At 56.6% G+C, this 10,502-nt stretch overlaps 1 protein-coding gene across 7 annotated transcripts in view; it reads right to left on the reverse strand.

Annotated features, from left to right (window-relative positions):
• NRXN2 (neurexin 2) overlaps positions 1-10,502 on the reverse strand; it is a 102,310-nt gene that overhangs the window by 58,765 nt on the left and 33,043 nt on the right. For 4 of the 7 annotated variants that reach the window (XM_024133241.2, XM_055091516.1, XM_055091517.1 and 1 more), the window contains 3 exons: positions 9,212-9,235; positions 1,540-1,701; positions 406-844 (listed from right to left, as the gene is read on the reverse strand). In XM_024133241.2, the coding sequence (XP_023989009.1) occupies positions 406-844; positions 1,540-1,701; positions 9,212-9,235 (625 nt within the window). Of the gene's footprint in view, positions 1-405; positions 845-1,539; positions 1,702-9,190; positions 9,236-10,502 lie in introns of all 7 variants that reach the window. The other 3 variants (XM_024133240.1, XM_055091514.1, XM_024133243.2) reach the window with 2 other exon arrangements.

Below are 10,502 nucleotides of genomic sequence, written 5' to 3' on the forward strand. Positions count from 1 at the left end.
CAACTAAGACCCGACGCGGCCAAACATAAATAAATAAATAAAAATAAAGGTTTTAAAAAGAGAGAGAACGGGATAACCACTGTGTTAGGCACTGCACTAACGCTTTTACAGGTGTTCTCTTGATTTTCCCTCCTGAGGACCCCAGTTTAATGATCCTTTCATAAAGAAGGAAACTGAGGCTGCAGGGGGTTGAGTGACGGCCTAGAGTCACACACGCAGAAGTGGAGTGTGAGGTGTGTGCCCGGGTCCCACTGACTCCGTTCTTTCCACCAAGGCACCACGCAACAGGGACAACAGAGGGGCCGGGAGGGCCAGGGGAGGGCGGGAGGAGAACAGCCAAAGAGACCGTCAGGGTGGGTGGAGAGGGGCGGTCGGGGGAAAGGGGAAGGTCCAGAGGCCCCTGACCTTTGCGCCCGTCCCTCTGGAAGTCCACATGGCACCACTCGCCGTCGTTGACCTTGCGGCTGGACGCCCGCAGCTTGATGCCCCCAGACCCCATGTCCAGCAGAAGGTAGAGGTAGCCGTCCAACAGCTCCATGGCAAAGTAGTCAGCCCGCCGGGCAGCGCTGTGGCTGCTGGCCCCAGCCCCGGCCCGCCGGCCCTGGCTGAAGAGCAGCAGCCCGTTGGGCTCGGTGGTGCGGAAGTCTAGCGAGATCGAGCCGGTGCGCTTGGCGCTCCAGCGGGGCAGCGCCACAAAGGCCTCAGGGCTCTCGAAGGTCACGGGGTCCAGGGCAGCCACGTCCTCACAGCGGAAGGACAGGTCCCCCTGCAGCTTCATCTTGGGGTCTCCTTCCTTTGCCAGGCGGGAGAGCTCCAGCTTGAAGTCATTATTCTTATAGACCACCTGCAGGGAGGGCCGGGGGTGGGCGGTCCGGGATGAAGAAGAGGAAGCAGTTTAGGGCCTGGCCACTCCTGCCCGGCGGCATGGGCCCCTGCCACCCAGCCCCGGGGCCCCACTCCACACCCCAGATCGTTGTTCTAGAACGGCACGAGCAGAGCCTGTGAACAGCACCTCCCTTGCCCCACTTATTTCTCCGTCCTGTCTCCCTGCCCAGCACGAGCACGAGCACGGCGGCCCTCGGGGCTACTGAATTGCAGATCATAATAACTGCAGGACAATCGCCACTGGCGTCTGGTTGACATTTACGCTCTCATCGGCCCCTCACAGCCGCCTCGAGAAGCAGGTACCGAGCACTCGTTTTACAGACGAGGAAACTAAGAGTCAGACAGGTCAGGGGACCTGGCCAAGGTCACGGAGCTAGTGAGTGGGCCTTAAACCCAGGTCTTTAGTGTTCCCGTCCACCACGCTTGCCTCTGTACACAGCTGCCTCGAGGGTCCTCTGAGAGGACGGGGGCCTTTGGGGCTCAAGGCAACAAGAGAGGAGAAGCCGGGGTCAATGGGCCTTAGGTTTTGAAGAGAGGACATCTCCCACCGCTGACCGGCAGGAACAGGGGCCCCAGGCAGCTGGCCGGTCAGACCGAATCACACTGCAGACAGGGCTCCCGGGCTGCCCCCGGCCCCCTCCTGGCCCTACTCACATCCTTGAGGCAGCCCATGAAGTTGTTGCTGACGGGCGAGCCCGGCAGGTCCGCCGTGTTGGGGCTGCCGCCGATGTAGAAGAAGTCGTCGGAGCCCAGCATGGTGTAATCCTCCTGCGTGTAGCCTGTGGTGGTCAGGATCCCGTCCACCGAGATGGTCACCTGCCCAGCCCGGGGAGGGAGGGGGAGAGACAGGGAGACAACCTGTATCAACTCCCTGGGGAGAGCCTCGGGCTGGGCAAGGGGGGGCCGGGGGGCAGCAGGGGAGGGGCACCCCCCATTTTTATGTCTGCTTGTCTCGGAGGAACAGTGGGGTTGGGGTGGGGGAAGTGGGGGAAGGAGGCAGCACAAGATTTGATGGTTTCAGAGTGGACTAAGGCCCAGCTCGGCGGGCAGGGGCCTGAAGGGCACTCCAAGTGCTCACTGTGAACAGCCCCAGGAAGTGGATCCGGACGGGCGTGGGAGCTTCAGGAAGGGCCCCATCAGGGAAGGATGCACATGGCGCCCTCGATCCTCTCCTCTCGAAGGGGTCTCTGGACCCCCATGTGATTTCAGAGCATCTTCCATAAACAAGGCAGAGAACACCTGTTCTCCTGGGGTCCCGGTGGCTTGGACTCCCCTGCAGCTCTCCCTGCAGGGCGTGGAGGAGTCCTTTCAATCTTACCCAGGAGGGAGGTGGACAACGGCGAGGGCGTGAGGAACAGGAACCCAGATATTCCTGGGGAGACTTGGAACTTCCTGGGGGACACATAGCGCCCTTGAGGGCTGATTCCCACCAGCACCCCCCTCACTGGTCCTAGCCCCCTTGCTGAGTCTGTCTCTTTACTCTCCGAGTCACTCCCTTGTCCCCCAAGGAGAGGGCAGCCGTTGGCCTATTCATCAGTCTGCCAGATTCATTCACCACCACCATCATCAGGGCCAGGGTAAGGAACAGACGGGGACAGGCTAACCTCCTGTTACCTTGACCCTGGGCTGAAAAGTCAGGTAAGAAAGCAAGATGGGTAGGGATGGGGGCATACCTGGTGCTCTGGGGAGGTGAAAGGGGCTCAGTAGTGGCCTGGAGAAGGCTGAAGTGACCTGGGGGGGCAGTGACAAGTACAGGGAACTCCATGATCCCCTGCCCCCAGGCAAATGCCCACCTAACCCCTGAAGAGTCTAGCCGTAGGAGCATCCCGCACGCGGCCAGGCTGTGGGGAGGAGCTGGGGCCGGGGGACCACAAGCCCCCACCCTCTGAAGGCCGTGGATTAGGACGGTCAGGCTCCTGCAGGGGTGATCAGGAAGCTGGCTCGCAGTGAACCCAACACCGTGCTTCTGCAGGCCACAGCTCACCCCACTCCCACACTCCAAACATGCCTCAGCACCCCCTTTTTGGGCGAAGTCTGGAGATCGGGGCCTTCCAATCACAGCCCGTGATGTCCTCCCCACAGGAGTCCACGCCCGCATGCCACCAGCCATCTTCCAGTGACTGGTCGCCAGGGTCCCACTGTTGCAGGGCCGCAGAGTGGGTGTTAGGAACACCCAAGGGACACGGGCAGAACGGGGCCAAGGGGAACGTCCCTCACAGGCCCCCCGAGTCCCCCTCATGCTGGGCTGGAGCCTCACAGTGAGAGCGGTGGGGCTGAACCATCAAATCTTGTGCTGGGGGGACTAGGTTCAAGGACAGAGGTAAGGGGGTGTCTCTGTGGAAGCGGGCACTTTGAAGCTTTTGAGTCTTGTTTCGAGGGCAGGGTTGGTCGTTATTGTTTATTTCTTCTTCCCTCCACCCCACCCGAGGCTAGGAAGTGGAGATCTGGGTGGAAAAGGGAAGGGTCAAAGTATTAGTCACAAAAACATGCAGACAAGATTAGAACAGGCAGAAGGGGGCTGAAGAAAGGGCAGAAGGGGGCTGGGACACAGAGATGGGGGTAAGACAGGGAGGCAGGGGGAAGGGGCCTCCATCCTGCCCTCCACCTCCACTCCCGGGGCTGCACTGAGAGACCAGGAATTGGGCCACTATTAGTTCCTGAGCCTGTGTCTGGTCACCCCAACTAGAGAGTCAGCTCCTGAAGGCCGGGCCCCTGGCCTGATGTGTCCCTGTAACCCTACTAATCCCAGCACAGTCCAGGGGACACGTCTCCGTCATTCAAATGAATGTCAAGTCACCTTGCGACCCAGGGCCACACTTGGCTCTCACTTGCCTGCGTCCCATCTATGAATCCAGCGCCTCGGGGGTCTTTGGTGGACAGAATCTCAGTCCTCCGAGACTGCTCTGATGGGATGACCCTGCTCCTGTGCGTGCGGAGGGCCCTCCCAGCCCCAAAGCTCCCCCAGAAGAGGCTCTTCCTCGCTCTCTATATACGTAGGCCTACCAGCAGCCTGAGCCTCTCAGCTCTCTTCATCCCGCAGCCCCAGAGGCCAGGGCACCAGCTACTGGCATCTTCCTCACCCTATGGGCCCTCTTCCACCAGTCCTTTCAGCCAGCTCACCTGCCTTCGCCCTCAGAGTTAGGAGGACCTGACTTGGGGGGGGCCCCTCCTCAACTCCCCTCCAGACTGGGCACAAATCTGACCTTGCCCGCCATGGCTTTACGCAAATCACCACCACGTGGTGCCCCCTACTGGGAAAGGGCTGACTTAATCCCTTTTGTATCTGTCCCTATTTTAGAGCCACCCTGGCCCAGGGGGTGGGGAGAGGGTAGCAGGAGGCAGGGTAACACAGGGTGCACAGAGGAAGGGGGGGTGGTCAGCCTGGGGGTCGGAGAAGAAGAGAGAGAAAGGGGGAGACGGGCACTGGGTAGAAAGGAAGCCAAGGGTCGGGGGAATGGAGGAAGGTCTCCGGGGAAGGCAAGGAGGGAGATGACTGAGATTAGTAAAACCCGACTGTTCCCTCAGACAAATCAAAGTCCAGACACAAAAATGGCAGGTTCGTTAGTAAAAGCAGGAAACAGGGGAATAATTCCCCCGGTCCCCCTCCACCCCAGGGGTTCACGATGCCCCTGCCCCCCAATCCCCCCGCGCAGCTTCTGGAAGGGGTGGGGCCGGCAGGGGAAGAGGGCAGAGGGGGGGCATGCGACACAGAACAGCCACCACAGCTAGGACGCGTGCAGGTTAGAGGGCCAGGGTGGGGGGCCTGGCCCAGCAGGACAGGCGAGAGAAAGGCAGCCACAGGTGGGAAGGCGTGCGGGACCGGGGAGCATTGGGAAGAGCCGAGATGGAGGCGAAAGAGCTGTAGGGGTGCAGGAAGGAGAAGCTTCCTTTCAACGGAGGAAGGGAGAGGAGCCACCGCTAGAACAGAGACATGTAGAGGTTGAGAAAGAAAGGGATGGGACATTAGCCTCAGACCTTCCTCCCCAGAGGGTGACCCAGACAGTCATTCCCACCACCCATTCACCACTGATCACTGATCACTGACCCCACACACGCCTGCTCACACACCACGTCTTACTGAAGGCAGTGGGAGGGAGTCTTGACAGGCTCATTTCCAAGCAGAATCCTTGTCATCAGGACCACGGCTAGCACCCCAAGACACAGCAGATACTCTGCACCCAACCCACACCAATCCACGCAACACAGACAGACTGGGCCCTGAGTGGGGCTGAGGAGGACAAGAGCAATGAGCCACAGCTCTGCCCTGGAAGAGCCACGCCCAGCCAGGGATGAGGGGAAGGAGCACAGAAGACTCAGGAGCCCAGCGCCCAACTTCTGCTGTTCCCCAGGGACGGGGAGGGTGGCTGGAGGTGGCTGCAAGGGGTAGCCTATGACCTGGGTGGGCTCTCAACCCTCCCTACTGGCCCCACCTCTCTTCTGCTCTGCTCTGCTCATCTCCCCCTTAGGCAGGCTGCTAGGATGTGAAACCAGGTCTTGGCCACAAATATCTCCACTCGGGCATTCCATGCCCACCGCACCCCCGGAGGAAAGGCTGGGGAAGAGGAAAATACCCCTCTGACATCATCCAGAGCCTTTCCCAGCTCGCTGCTATGATCACAGGGTCGCTGACCTTCCTGGGAGGGGGATTATTTGGGGGAGAATAAGACTGTTTTTAACCTGTAGGTAGGCTAGATGGACTTTGGGGAGTCATGACACCCCTTGGCATTGTATGCAAACTGCTTCAATGGGCTTCTTTTTCCTGTGAGAGTCCACTGCTGCCACCAAATTCTCAAAAGGCTCCTGAGCCAAAGACAGGTAAGGACAACTAGTTTAGGAAGAAGGTCCTGGCCTGCCCTTAGGACTGTGGACGTGGGAGCATGAGGGCATGAGGGCATGAGGACGGAGGACAGCCGAGGGAGCGTGTGCAGCCCTGTTACATGTTTGAGTTTAGCCATCTGCTTGGGGTGGGGAGAAGCTGCAGAGAGAAACAGGTTGGAAAGACACACCAGGAAGATGACCTAACCAGCAGTGATAGCCCCACGGTGAATCCTAACGACTGGATTTAATAAAGTTTGGGAACAGAAACTTCAGGTCACAAATCCTGAGTTCTCCTGTGGCCTTTACCATCTTCCAGAACAATCTCATTTTACATCTCTGACTCTCGTCTGTAAAAGGGGTTTAACAACTTCCATCACTCCTGCTTCTCCCAGGCTTACTATGAGGATCAAATGAGATCAATAAAGTGAAAGCACTGAACTCTTCCACTACTTGCTATGTGACCCCAGGCCTTCTTGGGCCTCAGTTTCCCCATCTGTTAACTGGGAATAATCTCCGCCTGCTGCCTGCAATCTAGGCATTCGTCGAGTTTAAATGATATTCGAAAGGTGAGAGCTATTTAGAAGAAGCAAAGCCTCCAGTGTCACGCGCAGAGAACACTTCTTTCAGCCTGACCACACCTGACCCAAACCTCTCGACTGGTGGGCCTTTTTGATCCGGATCCACCCTCTCCCCCAAGGAGGAATACTCAAATAACAAAAAGAGTCCATATAAAGAAGTTAGTAAAAATAAATACAAAACCAACCAGAGCCCGGCTGAGGAATGCCCGGGAATCAGAGCAGGTTGAACCCTGTCTCTTTGGGTGCCCGGTTGTCTGACTCCATTCTCGGCTGAAAGAGCTGATCCCTGGGACAGGTATCTGAGGGTTTATGGGCGACTCAGGCCACCCACGGGCACCAGCTCTGGTTGTCAAGCAGCGATGCTCACGCTAGAAAGCGTGGACTTTGGAGACTTAGAAATTCACAGGGACTTTCCTGGCAAGGGCTGAAACCAGACAGGGTTGTTTGCTGCTTGACCAACTTAACCAAGTCATTCCATTCTCCCCAGGCCCGACTCCTGAGGCATTCTGGGGTTTCATGTAGTTATCTTGGGACTGATTCCCAAGAAAGGACGGTAACAGGATCTCCAATGGGGCCAGATGCGCTGTACTCGCCAGAGTTTGCTATGAGAAGGGAATCGCTTCTTTACAAAACATCCCTGCCCTGGAAACACGGAGATAATCAGTTAACATCTCATAAAGCTTAATAAAATTATAATTCCCTTTACTGAGTACAGACACTTTCACTTCCATCCCCCTTCTTGATCTTCACACTGACCCCATGATGTAGGCAGTGCAGGTATATCAGCAGCTTGTTTGGTAACTGAGGAAACAGCTTTAGCCCCAGTTCACACGGTTTTTAACTGAATTGAGACTAGAAGGAAGGGGAGGTCTGTAGGGCCCTGATTCTCAGATGGTATCCCCAGGGGTTGGCTTTATCTTGCCTCCCTTCTGTCCCCAAAGTCACAGTTCAGCTGTCTAGTGAAGCTCTGTTAAGAAAGAGTTCTAAATGCCCAGCTCCTAACAGGTACTCAGTGGCCTGGCCTGAGGTGTGGGCAGCAGTGAACTCCTAGCAGCAGCAGCTGGAGAACAAGGCCCGTGGAGGGGCCGTGCTGGGACCACCACATGGCTCCACCTAAACACTGGGACGACAGAGTGGCCAAATGAGGTCTTGGACTGGGGAGGGCTAGACTGGCCGTGGCCACGGGCACTAGCTCAGGACAGGGCAAAGGACGGGACCACCACAGGTCTGTGGGTGCAGGGAAACACAGACCTGCAAGAGTATCGGGACAGGACAGATGTGGCCTCAGAGGTACATCCTCCTGGGGAGGCGGGGGAGCCACTCAGACAGAGAGCCTCGGCTCTCATGCTTCCCTCCTCTCCAGCCAGGCAGCTACGCAGAGCTGGGAGGCTGGGAAGGCCAGGCAACCGCCCCAAGCAGCGTGGGCCCCGTGGGAGCAGACACGTCCAACTGCAGGGTCCCCAGCCTGGTGCTCAGTCACTCTGCATCATTAATGGGCCACGACTAACCGCCTGCTGCCACAGAGCCAGGACAGGGCAGGCAGGAGGGAATCCCGGGGGATGGCGCACAGCAGGGCCTGCAGGCATACACTCCAAGGTGTGGCGAGGAGCAAAGGGCCAGCCTCAGCTCCTCCCCTGCTCCTGCCCTCCCTGTCCCCACAGCCCACCTCCTAAGAGCCCTCACCAGCTCAGAAGCACACAGTCACGCAGCCCCCAGCTCACACCGGCATTTACACTTGTAGAATCACCAGCAGAGGATCACAAACACACAGTACAGTCTCCCACTAACACCCCCGAAATGTCACACCAACATTTACACACAGTCGCACCCACACACCAACACACACCAGCTGTGTCTACACAGACACCCACACCAACACTCACCGGGACTGAGCCCAACCCAAACAGAGGAGCTTGGCGACAAGTACCCCGACTTCACCCCAGCTGGGCCTCCTCCTCTCACCCCCTCAACAGGGAAGGGAACCAACCCCGGTCAGAGGCCATGCGGGACAGGCAGGGGGCAGACAGGGGACAGGAGATAGAAGGGAAGGAAGGCAGACAGTGTGAGACACAGTGTTAGTCAGAGCAGCAGACTGGTGGGGGAACTGGACGCTGTCCCTGGAGGGGGGAAAAGACCATTCATGCCATGCAAGATGTCGGGGGAGACGGAACCAGGACCCCTCAAGACTGAGAAGTGAGGGAGGGGATGCTGCTTCTTCCCTGGCAGCCAGCATGGGGCAGCTCCTAAACTGGTATGAATGGTGATTTGAAGGAGCTCTGGACCGGCCCCAGATGGCTCTGCATCCCCCAAGGCCACCTCCCTCGCTGCAGCCTGTGGAGCTGGCTGCCACTGGAGGCCTCAGCCCCAGCCCCCTCCCCCAACTCAAGGGGCCTGTCCGGGAGCTGACAGAGAGCAGAGCGTAGCATGTCATGGGATGGTGTTTTCCATGGATTTTCAGGAGACCAAGAAAGAAACTAAATCAAAGAAAAGAAACAAGGGGCAGGGCAGGGGAGAGAAGGAACAAAATAAAGCAATAAAATAAGCAGCCTGGCATCGGGGCTGGTCTAACCAGAGCCCGATGAACGTGGGGCCTGCCCCAGGTCTCTCTGGCCAGGAATCTGAATTCACAAGTGGGGGGTTAGGGCAGGGACAGACCAAATTCCTCGATTTCCGTTTGTCTTTTGGATTTGAGTTTGAACCAAAAAAAAGAAAAAGAAAGAAAGAAAGAAAAGGGAAAGAGGAATACTAAAAGAGAGAAGCAAAATCTAAAGATTGTCCAGGACGCAGAAAACGATTGGAAGAGCAAAACAACCAAAACCAAACGGGGAAAGGAAACGAAAGAGGGAGAATCGAACAGTTAAAAAAACCCACGGCAAACCAAACGGTAAGACAATTAGAGTGATATCTACCAGATAATGCAGTTTGTTTACCATAGCGTGTCCAATGCCTGCGTGCTTCACCGGAGATATGGGGGAAGGGGGTGGGGTGGGGTCAAAGAAAACAACAAAGACAACAACAAAAGAACAGAACGAAAAGAAAAGAAAAAGAAAATGACCAACTGTGAAACTCAAGGAAGGAGGAAAAATATATATCCATATATGTTTGGTTGTCTGTTCAGACCCTCCCACCTTAAGCTCAGCTGAAGTATTTTGTTTAAAGAAAATTAAACTATAATGGGAGGGAGAAATAAAACACACACAAAAATTAAATCCCTTCTCCCAATCCCCCCCCCCACCCCTCCTCTGGATTCCTCTCCCCGCCACCATCCCCTCCGGGAAGAGCCGGCTGCAGAGAAGGGGAACAGTTAAAGACCTTGGTTAGTAGAGAAGAAAACAACAAAAGAACTGGACCAGGAAAGCAAAGACTTAAAGATGGCGACATTCCGCAGATGAAACAGAAAGGTTAGTTCGGTTTTTCACGCATACCTTGCCCCCACCTGTCCCTGCCCATCCCTTGGTCCCCCAGGTTATAAGCGTGTTAGTCACACACACAGAGTTGGCAACGGGGTTTTCCAACAGAAGGTGAGAGAGGGAAGGCAGGCGGTTAAGAAGCAGACCCAATTATGCAGTATTAGTAAGTCCTATGGGCTGAAATGTTACGGAGTTGAGGGGAAGGGAGGGAGGGGAACAGGGGTGTGAGAAAGGGATGGGCTACTGACTCAGGGAATGGACGGATGGGTTTGTTGGCTAACTGGTCAACCAGATGGCTTTCCAGAGAACTGGCTAAAGAGCAAGTTGGTACTGGCCAACTGGGTGACCAGTGACCATGTCGAGTTAATGGGTTAACTGGTTGGTGATGGGCCAGCTGGCTGTCAGACTGGGAGAAGAGTGGCCAAGGCCCCCAGAGAATCCCAGGACTGGCTCAAATGAGAGGCAATTTCATTTGGAGGCAAAGAGAAGGTGTTCCCAGGGACCATAGGAGGGGATATGGGTGTCTGCTTTTCCTGGGGATGGAGGATAGCAAAGAGATCCAGGGAGTCACGGTGGGGGGAGGGGCAGCTCTGTTTTTGGCGCGGGGGGCGGGGGTGGGTGGGATTTTTTCTTCCCCTTTCTGTTCCTTGAGAAAGGAAGAGAGAGCAAGTCACCACCAGAACAGGGAGAAGGAAACTTGCGCTCCATGGGCTGGCAGAAAGCTCACTCTCACATCAGAGCTAATCATCCCAAACCTCCTCCCTCCCCTCCCCCCTCCCACCCAGCACTGACTCCTCCTTCCTGCCTTAAA

This window comes from Physeter macrocephalus, chromosome 16 (assembly GCF_002837175.3).
Source record: "Physeter macrocephalus isolate SW-GA chromosome 16, ASM283717v5, whole genome shotgun sequence".
Taxonomy (NCBI): domain Eukaryota; kingdom Metazoa; phylum Chordata; class Mammalia; order Artiodactyla; family Physeteridae; genus Physeter; species Physeter macrocephalus.